Source organism: Colius striatus, chromosome 5, assembly GCF_028858725.1.
Source record: "Colius striatus isolate bColStr4 chromosome 5, bColStr4.1.hap1, whole genome shotgun sequence".
NCBI classification, from domain to species: Eukaryota; Metazoa; Chordata; class Aves; order Coliiformes; family Coliidae; genus Colius; species Colius striatus.
The window spans coordinates 14,800,147-14,824,760 of NC_084763.1; the positions used below are offsets into that span (position 1 = coordinate 14,800,147).

At 39.2% G+C, this 24,614-nt stretch overlaps 1 protein-coding gene across 1 annotated transcript in view; it reads right to left on the bottom strand.

Annotated features, from left to right (window-relative positions):
• ANO10 (anoctamin 10) overlaps positions 1 to 23,240 on the bottom strand; it is a 123,977-nt gene extending 100,737 nt beyond the window's left edge. The window contains exons 1-11 of the mRNA XM_061997270.1: positions 23,092 to 23,240; positions 20,249 to 20,401; positions 19,148 to 19,330; positions 14,602 to 14,736; positions 12,977 to 13,096; positions 9,824 to 10,393; positions 9,477 to 9,532; positions 8,081 to 8,155; positions 6,738 to 6,920; positions 3,213 to 3,404; positions 659 to 787 (exon numbers count right to left, since the gene is read on the bottom strand). Of these exons, the coding sequence (XP_061853254.1) occupies positions 659 to 787; positions 3,213 to 3,404; positions 6,738 to 6,920; positions 8,081 to 8,155; positions 9,477 to 9,532; positions 9,824 to 10,393; positions 12,977 to 13,096; positions 14,602 to 14,736; positions 19,148 to 19,330; positions 20,249 to 20,387 (1,782 nt within the window). The 5' untranslated portion in view covers positions 20,388 to 20,401; positions 23,092 to 23,240. The remainder of the gene's footprint in view (positions 1 to 658; positions 788 to 3,212; positions 3,405 to 6,737; positions 6,921 to 8,080; positions 8,156 to 9,476; positions 9,533 to 9,823; positions 10,394 to 12,976; positions 13,097 to 14,601; positions 14,737 to 19,147; positions 19,331 to 20,248; positions 20,402 to 23,091) is intronic.
• Between the last annotated feature and the right edge of the window lie 1,374 nt (positions 23,241 to 24,614).

A 24,614-nucleotide genomic window follows, 5' to 3' on the forward strand; every position in this document is an offset into this window, starting at 1 on the left:
AAGTAAGCCAGGTCCTAAACACTGAAATAGCATAGCGATTGAAGTCAAGACAATGAAATAAAAGAAAGTTCTGAAACAAAGATACATAAAGGAAATACAAAGGTTTTCAATAACTCCAGACTGAGTTAATATATAAAAGGCTTGTCATCTCTCCTTGTCTGAAAAGGTATGATACTCAAGTGTTTACTACATAGAATTACGAAAATAAGAAACCCAAATGCTGTTACAATCACTAGTATTTATAGTCATGATACATGCTTCTTTCAGATAAGCCTTACAGGAAACATCCATAAAGACGATGTAGGAAGTCTTTGTAAGATACTCTGTGGTCACAAACCATGTGGAGAAACAACCAGTTCACAAAAATGTGGTTATTTTGCTTCTTGATATGATACTATTAAATTGTTGAAATACATGGAGTAACAAATACATGGCATCTCGGGAATGTACGGAAAAGTGTGACAAAAACAATCACAGTACATAAAAACACAGAAAAGAAAGAAAACAAAAAAGCAAGGCATTGAAATGCTTCTTTGATAAGGAAACCTTCATTTCCTTTTCAGGTAACAAGAGAGGACGGAAGTCTGGTATCATTTCTACCACTGTTGTTCACATTATTTGCTACTAAAAGACCAGCACTGCTTGAAGGTAGACTTACCTCTACCAATGCCACAGTCAGAATAAGGTCTGGTTTTGAGTCTGGGAAAAGCGCATTCACTTGTGGAGACATTCCAATCAGTACGCAATTAGTAACAACTGATATTACACTCATAGTTTCAAAAGCCAACTGAAAAAAAACCACAAATATATTTACAGTTATGACCATTATCTAATTTATCGGTCCCAAAATTGCTCTGGAGAACGACTTCTCTCTTTAAATCCTCCGAAGACCCACTACTGTAACTTTTTGGTTTCCTTTATCTTTTGAATTCTATGATGTGAGATGTTTGGTAAGCAATCCTGACTTCATCAGCATTAAGAATAGGCTAGAATAAGACCACAACAAGGTTTGTAATACCACAAAGACCACTTGGCAATCCTACAGTTTTCTCTAATTTGATTTATCCATGTACATATTATATGTGTTTATTGTGAAGAAGTTAAACAGTATTCTCCCACAATTCCACAGTAAAGACCTTGAGAAGTTATTTAGAGACCATTAACATTCTAAAGGTAGGTAATGCCAGACCGCCTCTTAAGAAATTTGGAACAATCCTAAAGGAAAAATACTGACAGGAAAACAGCCGTATCCCTGGTATCTTCATGAGGGTATACTCTTTTATGTGTTCATGTTATGAGTCATTTACAATTGTACTCCCAAACATACATGTCTTTCAAGATAAAGGAGAAATGCAAATTTCCCAGAGGAACTAATAGTCCAAATACTGATTTTGGAGGTTTTGTCTGAATTTTAAATAATTGGAAAATGTAAGGATGGTTCAGAGTGCCCTTTTTAAAAATTACAACCAGTTATACAAGCTGAAATTTGTTGAAAGAAGAGATTTACATTTAATGACAACTGCACAAGACTAAGAAGCTCTTGCCTACAGAGCTCCCACAAAACATCTGAAAACACTAGTACAGTGTGACAACTAATTTTGCAACATAACAGTTACTTATTCCAAGGTCCTCTCTGGAAAGAGAAAGACTGATATTTGGCTGTTGCAATTAACACAATGAATTAGCAGAAGTAACTTTCTCCTTGACAACAAGCTGGTGACTCAGCTCACCTGATAAAAGAACTCTGGTATTCTTTAACAGAATCTTTCAGCTAATGCTTTAAGTTCCCACATGAAAGAAATAACTGTATTTTGAAGTCATAATTTTTAATTCACAAAGCAAATGCATTGCTACTATTAGTTAAAAACCTACACTATGAAGAAATCCAACACGACTATACCATTACTGACACAGGTTTTCAGCCTACTCCCTGGATGAAACAAACTACTCTAGCAAAACCAAATGCTATTAATGTAACTGCAGCCACGCTTGGGACTTATGATCACAACCTCATTTATCTGGTGGTTACACCACTGGGTCAATGCAGCTATGCTATCAAGATGTTAGTAGCATAGATTTGGACTGAGAAAATGCATCAAATGTTAAAACACAATCAGCTTAAAATTTACACATTTTATTGATTTAATATTAAAAGATGTATCTCATAAGTCCACTTCAGTAATACATATGTACGTGTCTAATGAATATTTCTCAGAATGCTTGGTTTGCACGTTTTCACAGTATGTTTCATTTGAGGTTTCCTGATTCCATTTCTCATCTCCCATTTGTTTCATTTGGAACTATTTCCAATCCCTCCAAACTAAACAATCCATTATTTTATTATAAGTGCCTTTTGTGTCCATGCATATCATTAGAAAAGTTGTTAAACAGAATATGGGTCATCCCCCAGAAATTTCTCTCAATATACTTTACACTCTTTATTAGGTCACTGCTATTACAGAACGCAAAAGTCTCTGGATGTGACTTAAAAACTTGCTTTCTTTCCAGAAGAAAAATATTCTGGGTTTGGAAGAGTTTTACAAGGTTATTTTTAGTCATAATCAGTTCACTGACACAGCATACTCAGCAGGCTCCAAACTAGCTGGTGCTAGCATGACTGCATGAGCAAACAACAGAGAATAGAAAATCCTTCACCCAGTAACACTAGCATGAAATTGTTTACATTGACTACGATGTTCAGGCTGTGCAGAAAAGTCCAGCTCCTGCTCACAGATCCCAATTATTTTAAACTTACTCAGTTTGACAACCAGTAATCACAAGGGCACACAGCCAAGCATGGCTTAGGAATCCAAGTACTTACCTAACATTCTTCAATTTTTTTAAAACACTTGCAGAGCTTCACACTTCTAAGATTGTATCAGATGTTGACAATTTCTAAAATAAGCTGGCTGTAAAGAGTACCAAGTAGTATCTGGCAACTTTGCATTGTTGCAGTTGCAACAGGACTACAATACATACACATACAAGGAGTAAAAGAAGGATGTGTATTCTTTTTAAAGGCAACAGAAAGATGTGGTCAAAAATCCTACAAAAGATGACTTGTATGTACAGTTGGGTAGATATTATTCTAGGGCATTGAAGAGGACAAAGTACCTACTAAACTTCAACGTGGTTGATGGGTCAAATATACAGCTTAAATATACTTGGCAAAACCTCTTTAAGGCAAATTAATAGAAAAACACAAACTTTACCTGCCAAACACCAATATTTGCTGTGGGTTCTGCAAATGGACGCTTGTAAACTCTACACATCTTTAAGGCATCAGAATATATCTCTGTGATGTTGTTTAACACTGCAAAGACAGCTGCCAGTGGATAAACACACGAGAAAAGACTCACATAGCCAAACTGCAAGAACAACTCCAGATAATCATCAAAAGTACCCTGAAAAACAGCAGAAGAAAAGAACAACTTTAACCCACATAAAACTGTATGAAGAAACACAGAATTAACAATACAGTTCTAATCACACTTCCTCATCCCAAATCAGTTGTTTGAGAATGACTGGTGATAGAAAGCAACAACAAAACTCCATCCATTTAATTTGGAATTATTCAATTGCTCAAAACTTACTAAGGGAAGGTCATGTTTTTTCTTTTGCCTAATGAATTTTCTACACAATTCACACTTCCTACCCTTACATGAAGTAACGGAAGGAGATGAACATGTTTATACAAGTCCGTGACAATCTCAGTGAAACAGAAAACAGCACCATCCATTTAAATTGCCACAATGCTCTCAAGAGCATTGTGACAAAAAAAGTCCCAGTGTTTCAGACTGTCCATGAACAACTTAATCAGAAAGGTAGGCTGGTAGATAGGCAACTCTTTTCTGGTATTTCTGCTTGTTTACTTCAAATCAGTTAAGTTAGAATTAGTGACCTACTTGAAGGCTGAAATAACAGAATGCAGCACTGGCATCTAAAAGGAATAATTAAGGGAAACAAAAGGTCCTATTCTGGCAAATCCAACATATCTATCACCTGATCTTTAAATTAAGAATGTGGGTAGTTAAATGTTGATGAAGTATTCACTTGTAGGTTATCACATTGGATTAGATGATCTCATGTCCCTTCCAACCCCTACCATTCTATGATCATATATATTTGTGTATTAGTTTTGTAGCATTCATCGCTTTCTATTATTGCAGTAATTATTTATGAAAGTGAAAAAACGAACCTTTTTTAAGGAAAGTGTTCACTGAACAAAGGATGGCAAGATACCATGAACAAGTTCAAGTGGAATCTAGCTATCTTGTACTTGCCCATACCCACATACTGTCCCCTCTCAAAAATGAAATAATAGAGACTTGACAGTAACTGAGATTATTACAGGAACCACATAAAATTGATCTTGGTTCCATGCATTGGACACATAGTTCTCAAAATCTTTTTTGATGATTAAACTGACTATCCTCTCCCACATGTAGTGCAGGCAGAGAGTGGCAGGAGAAGCCTACTTCAGAAATAAACATAAGGCAGTCCTAAGGAGCATTTTTCCTGTGAGTGTGTTTTCAAGTTGTGCAGCATAGCTGGTCTGACAAACTGATCTGCAGGCCAGACCACAAGAAGCTACCTAACTTTTAAAACCACTGAGATTTTTTTCCATTGCAAAGCTTTGTACAAACTCTGAATTTTAGTAAGGTCTTCCTGAGGGACATTTGAGCAGGATCATTTGCTGGAGTGGCAGTCACACAGTTATCCCTGCTATCGCTTTCTCAGACAGCTGTTGCAGGCAGGGCGCGATGCTTTCCTTCGTGCTTGTCCTTCTGGTATCTGTACAGTAGTCCTCCTTCCTCCTCATACCTTCCTTCTAATTTCCTTGCCCAGTACCTACTGACTTTTATAACAGCAGAGTATAAAAAGAGACTTTCTTCACCTACTCACTTTATGACATTTTGTGCAGGAAAACAGGGCTCTAATATAATAATACAATATTAGCGAAATTTCAAAGCCTGCCATCATCAGCCACAAGAGCAGCACATGGACTACTGCATCAAGAAAATAGAGTCAACAAAGAAATAAAGGGAGAAAATAAACTAGAGAAGCAGATTTAAAAAAAAATTAAAAATACATAAATATTGCAGAATGTTTTTATACCTAAAATCAAGTTAAGAGGTGGAGATTTGAAAATTAAGAGGCAAAGAGGATAAACAAAGATAATTAAATGTGAAAGAATAAGTGGAGGAAGCCTGAAACACAGGATTCTGTCAAGACTCCTGCTGAACTCCTCAGTTACTAAACATAGTCAAATGCTTCCCCCTTGTGACAGATTTAATTTTAGAAATATTCTTGCCTGCTGACAGCTCACTGCTTGCAAACAAATCAGTGGTCTAATATTGTATGGTCACAAGCATAGCACTATTTAAATCTTTAGACTGAAAATAGAATTAAGGCCTTGAGTACACAGTACTTTGAACTGAAACTGAGGCCAGCAGTGGACACCTCCAAAGCAAAAGTCCTAACTCAACAATTGACCTGCTGGGTCCCTGTGCAAAATTCAGGGCAGAGCGGTACAACAGGTGCAGATACATTTGATCCAGCTCTGCACAAGAAGCACTGGGCAATGTGACTCAAAGGCACCACACTGGCTTTGTACATGACAGCTGAGAATCAGAAGTCAGCTAAGGTCTAGGAAGCAGAGCTTATTTGGTCAGGCATCTCAGCACCAGATGCTGACATACTGCTTTTCGAGCTGTGCTGGCCTATTTGCAGGTATAGTGCTGGACTGTGATGATGTATCAGTACAAACATTATCTCAGAGATCTCTGCTGTGCTCCTAATTGTAAAATAGTTTTATAAAGCATGTCTATCTCCCTCCATATGAAATGTGGGAAATATCAACCTTCTAAGAGCAATACAAGTACAAACATTTGTACAGTTTTTCAATTGCAAAAGTAATAATTCTTTTTCCTCTTTTCACAGCACTTTATGCAGGAGGAGAGGAATCTGATATGGTATTAATATGAAATTTCAAGCTCCCATCCTCTATCTTTTACATAAAAGGTACAACACTTTAAGACTGTTGGGACTATGCTTGCAGCATCTGATCTAGCAAGTTGTCAGCCAGTTTGTAAAGCCTCAATATATACACTGATGTCTACTTCATCAGTTCCTTTAGAATTGCAAGTAATTAGTTGCACAAAGTCTGTTAAACACAATTAAAAATTGTAATGGGTAGAAGGTGGTCAGGAACAGAACTAGGAAGACAGCAAATACCAAAAATGTAGTTTCAAGAAGCAAGAGATTCCAGAGGTAGCATTAGTTTGAAGACTTGGGTTTGTTCTTCTCTCTCCATTTCTGGCCCCACACAGACATGAGCAGTCTCTCCAACTATAGTCTGATTGGCAGTTCAAGCTACTATCTCTGCAAAATCAAACTAAAACAGCCTCCCCCGTTCCCTACGCCAAGCTACTCACCCTAGTAGCTTTCAGGACATGTTACACAACTAACTCTTCCAGTGATATGGCATTAGGTAGCTCTAGATTCAGCTGTTCATTTTCAACCCTCTGTTCTAGTGTAACAGCGATCCCGCACCGTATTGCTTTCCTGATCCAGAGCACCACATAGCTGTGTGAACAACACTATCAGCAAAGCTGATGAAGCTGGAAATAAGCTGCCAGGCCAGTCAGATAGAAATATTTTAGGCTGCACTGGCTGATGTCTCTGTCAACTACAGCCTAGAAAACTTTTAACTCTTTTACAGTAGTAAAACATACAAAATAGGTGCCCATTTCTTTCTCCAAGTTGACTTGTTCAAGTAATGAGAGGTCCGTATCTGTTTTCAGAGAACACATGCGTTTCTTCATCCTCTTGTTATGTCTCTTCTGGAGCCAGTAAGGAAGCAAGGATTCTGCAAACTGATTAAGGATCTGCGAAGTTATCAGCAAGGTGGCCAAGCTCTTAAATAAAAAAAATAATTTAAAAAAAGGTTAAAAAATAATAGAACTGTGATAAACCTATAATCACGTCTATTTCTTGTGTCTTCTGATTACACTGTAAATAGTTATACTGTGACAAAAGAAGGCCAAAGCTAGCAATAGCATATGAACAGCGTAGGTGCTCTTGTTCCCATTCTTTGCTATGTGCTGAAACTGACAAAATAAGAGTTCAATAGCTAAATATGTTGTGGATCTGGATGTATCTTGTAAACTGTACACCAAATCCAGTGACGTGTAAAGACACACCCTTAACGCATGCCAATCACAGGAGTTAAATGATGAACTTTTTTCTACTTTTTTTCTTCTTGCTTTTTAACCTAAAGTATAGAAAACGTCAAGCATGTCATATCTGGTATGGATACAGTAAATGTTTCACTACAGATCTCTTTAGAGGAACAGAGATCTTGAATTGTTGTTTTATTCATTATGTTTAGAGCAAAATATCTTTTTCTTATGCCCAATTTTCATATATTTGAGTGTGAAAGACATTAACAATAGAAAGTTGATTTAAAGTACCAATTACAAATTATTTTTGCTTTTATTTATTTTCAGCTCCTCATTGCAGTTGTAAACTTAATCATGTTTTTGTCCTCCAGAGTCTCCCATTAAGAATACTGCAGAGAAAGCCATTTTCTAACATGAAGGGAAAGGAGGAGGAAATTTTACTGTGAGGGTGATGGAGCCCTGGCACAGGCTGCCCAGAAGGGTTGTGGAGTCTCCTTCCTTGGAGGTCTTCAAGACCCCTGTGGACATGTTCCTATGTGACCTGATCTAGGTGAATCTGCTTCTGCAGGGGGGTTGGACTAGATGATCTCTAAAGATCCCTTCCAATCCCTACCACTCTATGATTCTATGATGAAATTAAAATCTTCCAGACTCATCTGTGCAAAGGAATAATCCATGTATTTGAAAACAGTTCCTCACTTATACGAAGGGAAATAATTGCTCAACTCTTACAATTCTGCAACCTGTGACAGAAGAACTGAAATATGGAAGCTGGGTTTCTAAGCAAATATATACGAACTACAATCATTGTCAAGTTAATATTTTAGAAAAAAATAAAAACTGAAGTTGTTTCAAAGTCAGCCCTTTTTTCTCCTAGATTCGTTCTTGGAACTCACCTGTCTCAAAAGCTTCATATCAAATAGCACAAAGGCAATGTAGAAGAGAGATGCAAAACAATTTAAGAAGTTGAACTGCAAATAAAAACATTTATTAGTATTCAAGCAAAAAGTTCAAATGCAGAATATCATTGTTACTTTCATGCAGATGTAAAAGTGTTCATTAACATCTTCTTTACCATTTTTGAAATTTAGGTCAGAAAAGCTTCATTTTCAATTGTGGTCTTATTTAGATTTATCATTTCATAAGCTTAATACTTTCCTAAAGCACAGTATACAAAGAGAACTACAACTCAATTATGTGAACATTAAAAACAATTCACCTTCTACTTAACTTTCATATTTTGTCAGTTTCCTCACAAACACCATGAAAGGGACATATTGATCCTAATTTATGGTAACAGCATTTTTCAAAGAAATACTTTATAAAAATATATATGTTAGATGACTTATTGACTCCTTTTTTGGAGCTCGTGGAGAACAGATAATATTGTGATTGCAGAGTCACTTATAGGGTGAAAGTGAAAATTGGGAGTAACTTGCATTTGGCATTTCATAATTTTTGAACTTATTTTATATACATTTCCTATGGGGAAAAAGAGATGGTGCTGTTTTTTTGAGAAAGGCAGAGACAGAGCTATAAATGATGAATATAAGAGTTGTAGCTCTAGAGGTCACCAGTAACACAAAGACAACAAATAGATTAAAAAAGGCATGCTGAAGAACTCTGGAACTTCTTTCCTTTCAAAAAGGAAGCAAGGAGGTTAAGTCTCAAAATCAGTTGGTCTTTCTAACTACTTTTACTGAACATCTTATATAGTAATTGAAGATTTATAGTACAGTTCATTACAATCAGCATTGCCACCTGGATATACACCTAAAGAGCAACCAAGCCATACGTACACAGGCACAAGCTACTTCTTCAGAGCCACAAAGTAAACACATTAGTACATACTATAAATTGTACAGCAGCAGATTGACGGGCATGTATCTCCAGCCTCCTCTGATTGGTTCTCTCAATGTTAGTACAGGTGGAAGTTAATACATGAACTTTTCAAAATACAGTTACCATAAAGTCTTGCAAAAAGTGAATGGAGCGGTTCCCAACTGAAGACAAGACATCAATTACAGAAACTTACATAATACAGAATCCCAATAAAAGAACTAATCAATAAAATAAAACCCAAACTCTCCACTATAAAAAGAGGCATATAAAACAGTCTAGCAGTGACTGCAACCACAACAGAAATCCTCTTTAGTCTGGTACTTGTTCCAGTATTCGGCCTGGAACAAAACTGTGTAAGGTCAGGGAGGTAATACTAGGAAAGCACTAACAAAATACATGACAAGTTCTCTTTGTAAACAATCTTAAAAGTTGTTAATACTACATACTTACAACTAAAACCTTCAGAATTAAGTGATTCTGATACGAAGATTCCAGTCTGTGATTTTCTAAAATACCAACAAAATTATTGATTAGTAAACAGCAGAAACACTAATCATATACCAGATATTGTTATACAAAGAGTAAACAGACATTTTCCCTTTACATAAAAATGATTTAACTAATAAACGTAGGAAGTTAAACTGGCCATCTCTTTTAGCCCACAGTAAAAATCTACTTCAGGAAATTTCTTCAGCATGCTGTTGAACAACAACTCACATTTACATATTCTACAAAGAACAAGATTCTAAATATCTAGGATTCTAACTTCAAGGAAGGAGAATAAACAACTTTCTTACCCCACGATGTTAAGAATTCAGCAGCATATCGATAGATGCGGTTCATAATTTCAATAACAACAGCATATATGATACTGGGCACAAACAGCATCAAGCTGCTGAAGTTAGACTCATTCTCTTCATGATAATCCAGAGCCCACTGTTCCAAGTCAAAGTAAATCATCATCACATACAGTGAGAAGTAGAGGCAAAGGCACACAAATGGTAAGGACACCAGATAAATCCGTATCTGTCTCTTAATACTTGAGTACACTGGTTCTTCCCTCCCAGTGATGGGATTGATACCCAGGACACCATGGAAGCCTGGTCTTGGTTCTTCAAACTGTCGTTTCATCAACAGTGTCCCCCAACGGTACGTCATGATGGCACAAATTCGCTTCCAGACTTCCAGTATCACGGTGGACCAGAGCAGATTGAATGTGGCAAACATCACGTATTTGTCATAGTCTTCCCAGGCAAACACATAATAAGGAATACCAATGACAGCCATTGGAATCAAAGCAAACGTGAAGTACTCTAAGAAGCCAAAGTAGAGGGCAATAGTTTCACCAAAGTAACAGCGTATCTCATCTGCCAAGAAAAAATGAACCATTAAGACAACACATTATATAGATGTCAATATAATATCAAACTTGACTTGATGTTGATCCCTGGGCCCAATATTTTTGTTCTAAACACAATGAATCTTACTGCATAATATTAATAATATAATTATTTCACATTGCCCTCTGTTCCAAAAACTCAGAAAGGTATTTTAATTTTTTTGAAGTCTTATATATGTACACACACACGCACACTCATAAAGATACAAAAATATGTGTATGCATTCAGATGATAGGGAAGTCAAATATCTCAATATATACCATATCAACATCAGATATACAGATGGAAAGAAAGAAACAAGACCAAAATCAAAAACACTAGCATTCTTGAAAACAGAATGTAACAATGACTGGCCAGGAACGGCACAGGAGATGTTTGGCAGAACAAAAAATAAACTTTAACAGCAAGTGACACATAACTTCTGAAGCCTCTCACTGGCATATGTACACCTGAGAAACAAATTTGTTTCAGCCTGCTCAGGGCCAAAAAGCACTGGTTGTGCTTTGCTAGCCCTCACAGAACTAAAGGAGTAGATGGAAAGGTATATCGCAATTTAAAATCTTAAATATGACAGATAGCATGTACAGGCTGAGACATTCCCTTCACTTGGTAACTGATTCGTGAAATACATGCTTGCTGTATTCACCAAGGTTGTCTGCTCAGATGTTATGAAGACTTGAAAAGTGCACTACTAATGGATGTATTTCATGACAGATGTACTATCTCCAAGAAAGACATCTCATTTATCTTACTACCAACATAAAAACGTAGGAGCATTATTCAACACGATCTATAAATGGCACCTCATAAGATACGGTAATGTCTAGTAAACTGAGTTTAGAACACTGAAATCTGCCTTATCTTTGCCTGCTTGGAAGACCATATTTCTTCTATGACTCGGCTATGTATTCACCAGCTTAACGAAACAGCTATGATGACACCATGACCTCTAAACTGACACTGTAAATGTACTCTCCACAACAGACTAGCAGCTCAAAAACTCTTGTGCAATACCAGCATATTCCTGTAGCTTATGTTTTCCAAAAAGCTGCTGCAGAAGTTCACAACTGCCAATAAGATACCTATCTCTGAAAGCAAGAAGGAGAGGCCAACAGACAGAAGAACCAGCACTCCAATATCCCTAGCAATCAAAAATTTATTAATAAATTAGTTCAAGTGTAGGTCAGCAGTATCATTTCACACTTGAAACAGGCAACATGAAAGACATCTCTGAATTAGTACATACATAACAGGGGTCCTGAGTTTTACTTTGAAATTTTGTGTGTATCCAATATCAGTAAAAAAAAAAACCCCAAACAAGCCCTCTCTTGCATAAACAAAAGTACACAGCAAGATCCCTAACACAATACTCTGGAGGCAGGCGTTATCAGGCCAGATCCTGAACTTCCTGTTGCTCCGGAAAGAATCTCAAGCAACTGCAAGATCCAGATATTAATAGTCAGACAAACTTCCAAATGCTTATTTTCTTATTTTTAAGTCCAGTTTCCAGGTTTAGAATCCAGAACTTAACTTTCCACATTGCCAGACTAAAAATGATTTTCATTTTAAGCTTACTCAATGTGTAAAATATACTCAATGATGCTGGCATGCAACAATGTAGCCTTTGTACAGACAATGAATTTAAAATAAACAATTGTAAACACACTTTGGACACACCTACAACTTAAAATAGGAACTCCAGACATTGAGGAGCTTTCCTGTCAAGAATCAGTTTGAAAAATCAGTCTTGGTTAGGGCCATTGCCGCTTTACTGATGGGTAGGGAGAATTTGTAATGTACAGATTGTTATTACACAGAAGTTTGCATACACTGAATCTGCACCACCAATTTCACAAGTCTTGAACCATTTCAGAAGGTTACACAGGAAAGGCTGAAAGAGGAAAACTAGAAAAAGAGCAATGGTCTAATTTCAAGACTGTGCTAGATGATAACAGTTCAAATTCTGAGCCTTTGAACTGCCCCTCAGATTCAACTTGGAATCTATAACCAAAGGCCTGTATATAGAACTCCTGCAGCTATGTGAGAAAGAAAATCAAGAGATTGTAGCCTGTATATCCAGCACTTGACTCCAGAACAGTTGTATTGCAAATCATTACAGCAAAAGATCATGCTACAGTCATCTCAGAATCAAAGATAATTAAATGAAGAGACCTCAACTGTGCACGTCAACAACTCTGGAAGCATGGATACTTCCTTAACCACAGCCTAAGCTACTGTCTTGATTCCAAGACGAAGAAAAGTGAAAACAAGGACTTTGGTTGCCAACAGCCAAAAAAGCAACTTTAGCAGAAAGGTTATGTTAGAGAAGGTGAACTGCAATGGGTAACTGAGGATGTGAAAAAGTAAACTCCTAGTAAAACAATAGACTTCTTGGTACAGTACCAACCTTCCACATAAGAGTTTCACTTCTGTAGAGGCTACATACTAGAGTAGAAGTTAGGAAGGACTCTTGGACTCTTTGTACAAACTGAAAAGAAAACTTCCCCAGAAGAATCCCCACACTTTATTTGTAGAGAAGTGTTCACATACCTAAAGGTTGATAGCCAACTTTCACTCGGCCATACCAGCTGTGACGAAGTTTTTTCAACTCTTCTCTATCATGCAGTGGAAAAATCTGAACTAGAATGCCATTGGTCAATAATCTTCGCACTAGAAGGAAAAAGAAAAAACTGTACTCTTAGTACCTAGTACTCCTTCAAAAGACAGTGAAGTTGATATAAGCAAGCAGGTTACATTACATACTTAATAAAGCTAAAGTTCCTTTGCAATAAATCTACCATTTAAATCTTAAAAACAAATAAATTGTCTACACATCAGTTATAAATTATTCATTACGGAGAGCATTACAGAGTTCTACCTATTCCTACAAAGACTGTGCTATCAAGTGCAAGAGAACAAGTAACCTTTTTACACTTACCCCTTAGGTTTGCAATATAACCAGTTGAAGCTATGTGGAGAGAGGTCTGGCTCTTGCATTTGAGCAAAAAAAATGCATAACAAATCAAACTGACATCACAACAAAACAAAACACTAAACTGAAGAGTCATTGTTTTCTTAATTATGGGAAAGTTACTAAGAACAATTTTGAATTACCAACTTACACTAATTCATAAATTACAACACATATTCGTTGCAAACAAACCAAATGTTCCACAACTATTATGGACAGCAATACTACGTGGGTGGATAAACAACTCACAAACTGCTCTGGAAGTTACAGCCAGAGAAATATTTTAAAAGAAAGTAAATTCGGAAAGAGGAGAAGAGAGACATGGGAACTTCTGTGATAGCGTTTACTGTTTCCCATTGGCATCTGCTTGACATAACTAGAAAAATACCTTATCTATATAAAAAATTACCAGGGTAAATTCATTTGACATCTACATGTATTTATATTTCTTGAAACATTAATTTGCACAGATCTCCTCCTTTGAGACCAATACTAATGGAGAAAGATAATGTTATTAAAAGGACATACAAATATTAAGATAAATTCTCTTAAGAAACTGTAGCATCTCTGCCAATGAACTAGTTACGGCTATCATAAAAATAGCAGTAGCTCTTTTTGCTTCTTTCTCCCATGAAAAGGAAGAGCTCTTAAAGCAGAGGAGGATAAAAAGCATCAAATGAATGAAATAAAATTTCCTCCCTTCATATGGTGAAATGTATAGCTCTGGAACACTGTTGCTCATGCCACTATTTTTATACAGAGACAATCCAAGTATATTATTATGTAATTTTGTAAAAACAAATATTTTTTGTATTAATTATAAAAAATAATGGATACCACCAATATATGTGAAAATTATCCATCTGAAAAGAATGAGTCTCATGGAAAGACTCACAATAGCACCTCTGAAAGTCATCTGTGTCCAGCTTAAACTGGGCTGCCCAGGGTGTTGCTGAGTGAAAATCTAAAAGTCTCCCAGGACAGAGTTATCACAGTCTCTCTAAATCCCTGTTCCAATATTTGATTACCCTCCATTTAGAATTTCTCTTGTTTCACTGTCCATCCACTGCCTCTTGTCCTATAGCTATGGTGTGGTGAGAAGATAAAGCTGATTGAAAATAGCAGGAAAATTATGTATTTTTCACAAAGAACAGTATCCTGCCTCACCACAGTTGAGTTACAGGCAACAAATTATATTGCTTACCAATTGATTTTCCTGGATACAACTTTGCCTGAGGATACCCAGGGATCATTTTTTCGTCTTTAGCTCTCAAATTTTCAAGTTCATGTTTGATGATATACTGACATTCTGACATTGTAAGGAAATTGTGATTGTCATCTAAATAAAAAGAAGGTAACATGAAATTGTGCAGCACAAGAAAACAATCTTGTCAGCAAATAACCATCAAAACTTACCACAACCAGAAAATAAGAATTATGTGACAATCACTCCCAATCAACAGTCTTCAGCAAAACCTCTACTTTTTAAAATACACATCTAGGGAAAAAGATTTAACAGGCACATGTTGGGCACTCCATTTGTGACTACCCAGGTGACTAAGAGAACAAATCACTCACAGGATGAAGACATCCCTAAAGTGCTGGCCTAGCTGGAGGCTGGGCTAGTATACCAGCAAGTACTACATAGTCTCACCCTGCTGAAAGAGTATTACTTAGGCATCCACTATTTGCCACTCTCAGAATCTCCATTTGTCCCCTGTTAAGCTCACCTCAACTCCCAATACAGACAATTCTTGACATCCCCTTGTCACTCCAGAGACCAGATGGGTTCTATGCCTCTGTACCTTGATGGCACAAATGTACACTGTATGCTTGTGTCTGCTAAGGCCTTATACTTCTGTGGGTCCAATGTGCCTGGCCATCAAATCCACACAGTCCAGTATATCCAGTCATCCCTTTCCTCCTCCTGGCTTTCCTCTTCTTCATCAGTTTCCTATTTGACCGTTGCAACTGCAGACCAGAAGTCCCCTCACCAGCATCAACAGAGGTGATTTCAGTTCTTTTGTATCTGGGAAATCACCAATTGCCTTCTTGTGTCTTTACAGCCACTACACTGACAGCCTTCTTGGCTGATCCCTTCTTAACAGCTCACTTCCCCCTCAGTTCACATACATGGGGTTCCAGCTTAAAAGTGGGTTCATCATCCTGCTTCCTCATGTCCTCTTCCTGGCCACACAGGAAGAACCAGAGCGCACCTTATGGCATATGTCTGAGACCTCCTTTTCCCCTGTTCAGGGCAGTGGATGACCAAATTCTTCGGGCATCCCTGACAGGTAGGCCATTGTCCTGCAAGAATGAGGAGGTACAGAGGCTTTCTTCAACATTTTGAAGCCAAGAAGATACTTTCTCCACATTTGTATTCATATCTGAGGGATACATCGTTGCCAAGCTATTAGAATATGAAGCTGGGGTGCTCTGAATCACCCTTCGACAAATGGCCCATGTACACTGGGTATCCTCTGCATCTGTGGAAACCTCATCATAGAATGGTAGGGGTTGGAAGGGACCTTTAGAGATCATCTAGTCCAATCCCCCTGCAGAAGCAGGTTCACCTAGATCAGGTCGCACAGGAACATGTCCAGGTGGGTCTTGAAGACCTCCAAGGAAGGAGACTCCACAACCCCTCTGGGCAGCCTGTGCCAGGGCTCCCTCACCTGAACAGTGAAATAGTTTTTTCTTATGTTTAAGTGGAACATCATCATCTAGATCACTATAGATGGCTTCCAATGCTGCTAATTCTCTTAGGTAATTCATCTGCAGTAGTCCCCTTTCCTGAGGCGTTCACAAGATCTTCCCTGAATAGGTATCTTGCCCTTACATTTGAGAGGAGCCATTTCCAGAGACTGCAAATTGATGTTTCCTTTCCAAAGCCTCTCTCAATTCCCTGGTTCCTAGCAAGAGATCCCAGCTGTTGGGCTTCTCTTCCTTTCAACTGCTGACTGTCAGCCCCCTTATCCCAGCACTGGAGCAGCCAGGCACCAATCTGCTCACTTGGCTGGTGGCTGGAGTCTTTCCACATATCTCAAAGTTCTGATGAGGTCAGGGATCGAGTAGTTTCTGCTTCCTATTTCTAACACTCCTCCTTCCAATTTCTTTACTAAAGGAGCAGTTGCTTGATCCAACCTTTCCTCTTCCTCCCTTACTACTTGATGTTGACTTCCTTATCTACTCCTTCTTTTTCCCTACTGGGAAAAATCATTGTAGTTGTTTGATTCCCTGCCTCAACCATAGTGGTCTCAGAGACAGTTTGAGTGTCTACCTCAATCATAGTTCTCTGAGAATACTGAACTGTGGCTCAGTAGGCACAGCCCAGGCCCCAGTACAGTGCCAGAAGCTGATGTGTCTCATTGGGGTAGGCAAGACACTCTTCTTTCAGGTGGTTTATCAGTGTACCAGGGTTGTTTACCTGTTCAGGTGTAAAACCCCAGGCTATGGGTGGTGATAGCCATCCAAGGAACCTGCCCAAATCCATCATAATACCCTGCTACCCAGAGACTGGTTGCTTCAGGGGACATTTCAATATCTCCTTACTCAAAATTTGTCTTCTCTTATACCAGGATAACACCATATTCCATGAAACCCATAATATACCAACCATATTAATTAAAGAGCTCACATAAGGGTGAATAAGGACCTTGAGAACCTGTGCAATACAATTATCCACATCAATACGGGGTAGGGAGAGGGGAGATGTTTGTCCCCACTTCCTCCACAAGATAGCTCCCGCAGCACAGCAAACCCATCAATGTCAGTAAGAAATATATAGTCATTGTCCAGACCATCATGTTCCCAAGTTCCCTCATCCTTCCCACAAAACAGCACCCCCAGCCCAGCAAAGGTGTCAATGCCGGAGCAAAGCACAGAGTCATTATTGGTATTTTTATGTTCCCGAGCTTAGCAAAACAAAAAGATAAGCAGTGCAGCAACAAAACTCTGTGACTAGCACAGGAGCTTTGCACTTAATAGCTACTATAGCTATAGCTCATTTAATGAAAAACTGACGTTATCTCATGCATCACATTGGGTGCCAAAAAGGTATAGGGGCACAGAATCCATCTGGATCTCTGGGGTAGCAGGGGGATGCCAAGAACTGTCTGTATTGGAGACTGAGGTGAACTTAACAGAGGACAAAATGGGAAAAACATCCCATTGTGATTGGCCCAGAGGCCTCTTGTATCCTTGGCATAGATTACCTCAGGAGAGGGTACTTCAAAACACCCAAAGGGGTACCGATGGGCTTCTGGTATAGTCACTGTAAACACAGAGAAGATCAATCACCTCTCTAACCTGCTTGGCCTCTCAGAAGACCCTTTTGTTGTGGGATTGCTGTGAGTTCAAGAACAACAGGTGCCAACTGCTACCAGGACAGTGCACCGGCAGTAATATCAAACAAACCAAGACTCCCTGACACCCACCCAGGAGTTGTTTCATCAACTGGAGACTCAGGCAGTTATCAAAAAAACTCATTCCCCATTTAATAGTCCAATATAGCCTATGAAAAAATATCTGATGGAGGGCAGAGGTTAACAGTATCGGGGCCTGAATGAAATGACCCCACCACCAAGTGCTGCTGTAGCAGACATGTTAGAGCTCCAGTGTAAACTATAGTCAAAAGCAGCCAAGTGGTATGCTACTATTGACATTGCCAATGTGATTTTTCTCAATTCCTTTGGCAGTAGAATGAAGGCCACAGTTTGCTTTCACACGGAGGGGTGTTCAACATTTAAAAAAAAAAAAAAAAGAAAAAAAAAGACCAGGAGATAGAGCTAAAAGTATCTTTAAGATTTACAGTAGTTGGGAGTTTCAGCTGCTAGCAGACAATGTTAGGAATGACAGTCAGATTAGCATTAAGAATGTAAACATATGAAAGAAACAGAAAGGCAAATGACAATTCTTCTTAAGGCTTCCTAATTTCAGGAAAGAAAGGTTACAGAAGAAGAGACACTGCAACTGTTACTGTACACAGCAGCAGTGTTGAATAAACTGGCAAAGAAGCAAACAACAAAATTCATCTTTATCATTGTTTCAGATTGACCCAACACCCTTTACATTGAAAATGCAGTGAAAGGCAGCACTGAAACAGGCACATGAAACGTGTTGGTAAGACTAAGTCGAAACTCCAGTTCCAGCTGAACCTGGAGGGCAAAATGACTTCTACCTCTGTAGGAGGATTAAATACCTTACAGGTATTTACAAGAAAATATTACTGTGTTGGCACCCTCTCAAACAAAAGAGGAAAAGGAATGATATCACTAACCATGCCAAAATTTTATTGAATGATTCTGTACTGTTATTTAATTCTGTTTGATGTGTAAGCAAAATAAAGAAAAATGTTTCTATTTTCTCCAGCTAATTATGAGAAAATAAACCCCAAAACTGGTTTGCAGAAATTAAACTACTATGTTAATTCATAAAATCAATTATTAATCCTGCAGTCACGTTTATCAACTATTTTTTCTTGTGTTATTTTCAACAAAAAACTTCCACACAAATAGAGACTATTTGGAGCATACAAAAGCACGAAGGAAAACACAAGCAAAAAGTGAAAGCCATGTAAAAGAGGAAAAAAAAAAAAAAAGTCACTATATGATCTGAATTTCCACAGGTAAAAATGAGTACTTTTTTCATGGCTCTTCTTCCTACTTCTGTTCACTGTTACCATGCCAAAGAATGGAAAGGCTGTGAAAGGCCACAGCTTTGCAATGACAAAGACCCCTAGATTTGCTTACCTGCAAAATCTTTGAAAGTTTTTCTACTGCTGTATGTAAAAGCTCTCATTGAGTTATCATTACATTCCTTCACCAAACCCACAGTTTCAGCTCCCAGCAACAGCCTTAAGTGGGAAGCTCCAACTAGGTAAATATTCTCATCTCCATTTTCTGTAACCAAGGGTTTAACCAGCAGTTGTGCACCTTTAAAATAAAGACAGACAAAGTAAGGAAGAAAATACATACAAACTACTTTTCAAAACCCTAGTATTAGCATCCATCTTATTGGATCTAGCTATCAGGAGTATCTTTTTAAAGACACAAAGAAATAAGGCTTCAGCAGCACCTGACATGTGGTGCTCAGAATCATGTCAGGGTCACCCCAATTTAGCCCTGTTTCTGTGAAAGTACTCACAGACAGTAAACAGGAACAATGTGGACACTTTGGATCTACTTCACTAATGCTCTTCACCATATAAACAACCAGAGCTTCTGCAGTCACACTTGTTAAAAGAAGACCAGACTTTTGTAATAGAAATGTCCCTGACCTATCAAACAGGCCTGAAAGCAAGTTTGTAGTTACAAGTCCAATCACCTCAGAAATATTACTGATCATAAGATATAAGCTAACGCCATAAATAACGCCTTTCTAAAATGAAGTTAAAAAAAAAGGTCTAAATAATTACAAATTAATCAGTCTAACTTCAATTCCTGGAAGTATACTAAAAGAAATAATGAAATATTGTTTTTGTAAGAGTCTACAAGGCAGCAAAAAGATAATTAACACCTAATATGAATTTACCAAGATTAAATTGCTTCCTATTAACTTAATTCTACAACATGGTCTTGTGGGCCTGATAGTAATGTAACACATCTTTATTTTGGCAAGGCTTATGACGTTCTCATAAGCAACAAGAGAAACATGTTCTAGACCATCATGAAACCAGCATGAAGCTCTACTCTTACATAAATTAAATTACTTCAAAAACAGAAAATAGAGTGGAATTGGCTAACCAATAACTAAACCACAAATTACCTGAAAACTGATTTGCTGTGTGTTTTCATATTATGCTGACAGCCAACTTGATTTCTAAGTGTTACACAAGGCCATGTTATACTCACCCCCGTTTGTTTTTTTGTCCACAATTCGTCTAGTGAACCATGCTATGGTTTCCTGTTTGGTACCTTTTGCAAGCTCAATCACTACCAGAGGCCTGAAGTTAGGCTCAAAAGTATCCAAGAAAGACAAGCTTTCCGCCATCTTTTGAGAGTATGCTAAGAAAAACAAAAACGCCAATGTTAAATAAATATTTCATATTCATCTAAAATCCACAAAATTTTACTACAGTGAGTTGCATTTGTCTGTGCTTAGCAAAGTAAACTGTTGTTGCTATGTATAGCAATGTAGTAGTGAAGAGAAAGCAAATAAATTAAAGTACTAATGAGAAACTATCATAAAAATAAATAGCTTGTCACTTCGAACAGCATATTTGTTGGCAAGCAAAAACATCAATAGGCATCTAAAACCAATAGGCTTCTCCTGGTAAGAGTCTGCAAACATGTTATACCTTTAAGGAGCCTTCTCAGTCAATCTTGTGAAGCTTTAACCATACCAAGGGAATTATACCACCTTGGGTAAGTGAGTGGGACAACAGATAGGCAAATTATGCACTTCACGACTTCTTGAAAGATATAAACCAAGTGTCCCGGGACAAAGTCTAGTTGCCATGTGTTGAGCATCAACACAGCTTTCTATATAAATAATCCAAATGATCTTTTGGATTATAAATATATAAATTGAATATAAATATATAAATTATCTAAATGAACTTTTACTGAATCACTGAATCATTTAGGTTGGAAAAGACCCTTAAGGTCACGAAGTTCAAACACAAACCTAATCCTGCCACCTCCACTATTGAACCATGTCCTTAAGTGCCACATCTACGCGTCTTTTAATTACCTCCAGAGATGGTGACTCAATCATGTCCCTGGGCAGCCTGTGCCAGTGCTTGACAATCCTTTCAGTGAAGAAATTTTTCTTAATAGCCAATCCAAACTTGGAAGAAGAGATGGATACCCATATCACTATATCCCCTTTCAGGCAACTGTAGGGAGCGATAAGGTCTCCCCTCAGCTTCCTTTTCTCCAGACTAAACAACACTAGTTCTCTTCACCACTCCCAAGTCTTACTGATATTGTACCTTCAACTTTCATATCAGTGATTCTACAGAGATCATTGTATCATGCTTCACAAAGCAACTTAGAAGTGTTGATATAAAAAGATAAATCTGGTAACTAACATAGTTTTTAAAACCTATCACAGATTGAATTTACTGAATTTAAAACTGAGGAAAAGGTTTGGTGGTTTTGTTCAGGTTTTCTTTGCTATTAACTTCACTTGAAGAAAGTATTTAACCCATTGTCTTTAGGTAGCTTTCTCCTTCCTGTTCAAAGACTGAAATTACTTAATTTCTAAATTACTCTAAGGACACAGTTCAGCTTTTATGGGTTATACTTGTGTGACTCAAAAAGAGATCAATCTCTCTGGTATTTCATATCAATTATCCTACAAAATACAGTGATACTGTAAACACATCTATTTACTTTTGAATGGCAAAAACAAGCTTTCAAGCCAAATGTCAATGGAGTTTTCAGTTATTTCACTTGTTAGTTCACATAGACACGACCTGTGCAGCATTTGGATTTACAGCTCTGAGCCAAGCATGTATGTCTTTAAAAGAAATAGACTAGACTAATAGTGTTTAAAAACATTCTACATGCAAAACTGCACATGCAGAATGAATCAAAGGAAAACATAATTGGGGAAAAGGCACTGTAATTGTGATTATGAATCACTCACTACGCTGGCTTGACAAGTCACTCCACCTTACTGCATCATATCCATTTTGTTCCACTTTAAAAAAGAAATATATAATTCCTGCCAGACTGTGACTATTGCATTGAAGATTTTTTTAAATGAATGGCAACAGATAATTCTGAAACTAGCTTACAGTACCACTTTTCAGAAAGCTATCTTCTGAAAACAGCCTTTCTATAAACAGCATTCTACCCATTGAGCGTGGCTTCCATCAGTTATTCAGAATCATTGTGCTTGGTGTGTTGATTAACACTTATTTCTAGACTTGTTTCTACCGAGAACTAGAAGAGGGCCGAGTCACTGTTTGCGTTGTCCCGCTTGTGTTGGTGATCTCCCATACCACAGAGCAGCTAGCCCCAAGTCTAGCACAGACCTTATGGGATGTACCTTGGCCTTTTCTTTCGTACCTATGTGCAGTTAACTCAGGTCAGACTCCGAAGCATAGGGAACTGAGAGAAAATTACTTCTAACCCCCAGAGTCCCCTTCCTGGTCACGAAGCAGCAGCAGGTTCGCCCGGGGCGGTCTCCAACCTGGTGCTAGCCTCAGGGCAAGAGCTCCCCGCAGCCCCGCCACCTGCCCCGTGCAGCCAGAAACGGGAGCACCCCTCGCCGCGACGGCTCTGCGACCATCCATAACGGCGGCCGCCCGCTGCAGGGCTGCGCCGCACTCTCCTTTTACAGGAGCCGGACGGTCAAGGCAGAAATCGGCCCGGCCGCCGCCACGGCCGGTGACTCAGTCCCTCCCTCACGCCAGGCCGCGCCGGGCCGGCGCGCGCCGCCCCTGCCCCCGCCGCCGCCCGGAGCCCACCGCGGCCGCGCGAGGTGGGCCCAAGCCCACACCTGAAGTGGGCACTGCGCCGGTTCCAGGCCTGGCCTAGAGCCCCCGTGCCCTGCATCCCGCCCGTCCCGTGAATGCCGCCGGGCGAGCATGCCTGAGCGACAAGGGGCGGCTCGGCGCTGGCTCCGCGCCACGGCGGGGAAGGCCGGGGTGGGCGGGCAGGAGGGAGGCTCCTCCCTTCACGGCGGCGGCGCAGGCAGCAAGAGCCCCTTCCCGCCGACTGGCGACCGCCCACTCCCCACTCACCGCCGGCCGCCGGCTCCACATCCGCAGGGCAAGGCACGGCAGGAGGCGGGCCGCGGGCCGCGGGCCGCTACTGTAGACAGCCGTCGCTGGCAAGAGAGGCAGCGGGACGGCCCAATGTGCTGCCGCTGAGCACAGCCCTCCGCCTCACGGTCCCTCCCACCGCGGGTACCGATCCTCCTCCCGCTGCCCAGAGGCGGTGCTACCCCGCCGCGCCTCGCTCCCCACGGGGCAAGCGCGGGACGGCTGAGGTGAGGCTTCGGCTGACGGCAGTAATTCGAAGCTGTGTTGTGCATCCGTCTTTCCATTCTGCCATAATGCTTTCAAAATACGTTTATTACAGTGTTATATCAACACTCCTGTGGACGGTGAGCTCTCGCTTATCTTCTCTTTTTTTGCCACTTTTCCTTCCTATACTGTCTTCTACCATGCCAAGTCTCCCTCAGGAGCTCGAGCTTCAGCTGGGTTGGATTTACTTCTAAATACCGTTTTCTACACATAGAAGACCATATCCTTGCATTTGGATGCAAAGTTTTACCTAGGGAATATAATTACATATTTTCATCCGAAGCTGAGAAGAGCAAAGTGTGACTGTGGAGTAGGAATGCGGGCAAAGAAGCTGCCAAACAAAGCCCGTGTGGCTGCTGGTCTTTTGGAAGTTTAAAACCACAGTCCCCACATTTTTATGTTCTTGTTTTGGACAATATTAGGGCCTTAAGTGTTTCTTGCAAATTAAATGTGAAGAGTGCATACAGATCCAGAATGATTACAGAAACTGTCATTCAAGGTTTGAAAGGCACTGCCTAAGGACAAGTGGCTCAGAGCTACTAGGAGCAGATTCATTAATGGCTTACCAGGTAAGATGAGAGTGGTGCAAACCAGACTGGAATTGCAGACTAACAGTAGGAAAACTCTCAAAGGTTTTTTTAGAGACGATTTACAGGCCCCATACACAATACAACAATTGTCAGAGGATAAGCATTAACCTTCCTCTAGCATCCAGCTATTATTCAACATGCAGTTTTCAGCATATTTTAAAATATATACAGGTTTTAAATTAGTAAATTTTACAGTGAAAATTTGGGGTTTTTTTTCTGTAGCCAGTATAAAACACCAGTTGCTGGTGATGAGTTTTTATGTCATTTATAACCAATGAAGCAGTACAGACTAGGGCACCCTGGAAAATTGAGATATGTGAATACTTAAAATTCAGGTGCTACAGACTGCAGTGAGGAGTAGCACACAGACACAGTCTGTACAGCTAGTTTGGGCAGAATGTATTAGACTACTTAAACTGTGTCTCAGTGTTGTCCGACTCTCAGTGGCCTAAGTGGCCTAGTTATTCACCACTGACTATCTCCTGACTGAGAACTCTCACTTCCTGAAGTGGTAACATGACAATAACATAGACATGGGTGTAATAAAAGGCTTTTTTTAATGCATTCTTTCTTCTTGTGTTTTGCATGTTGAAAGTCTCCAGTTACGATGCATCTTGTTAGTATCCTCAATGCCTTCATGAGCATTCT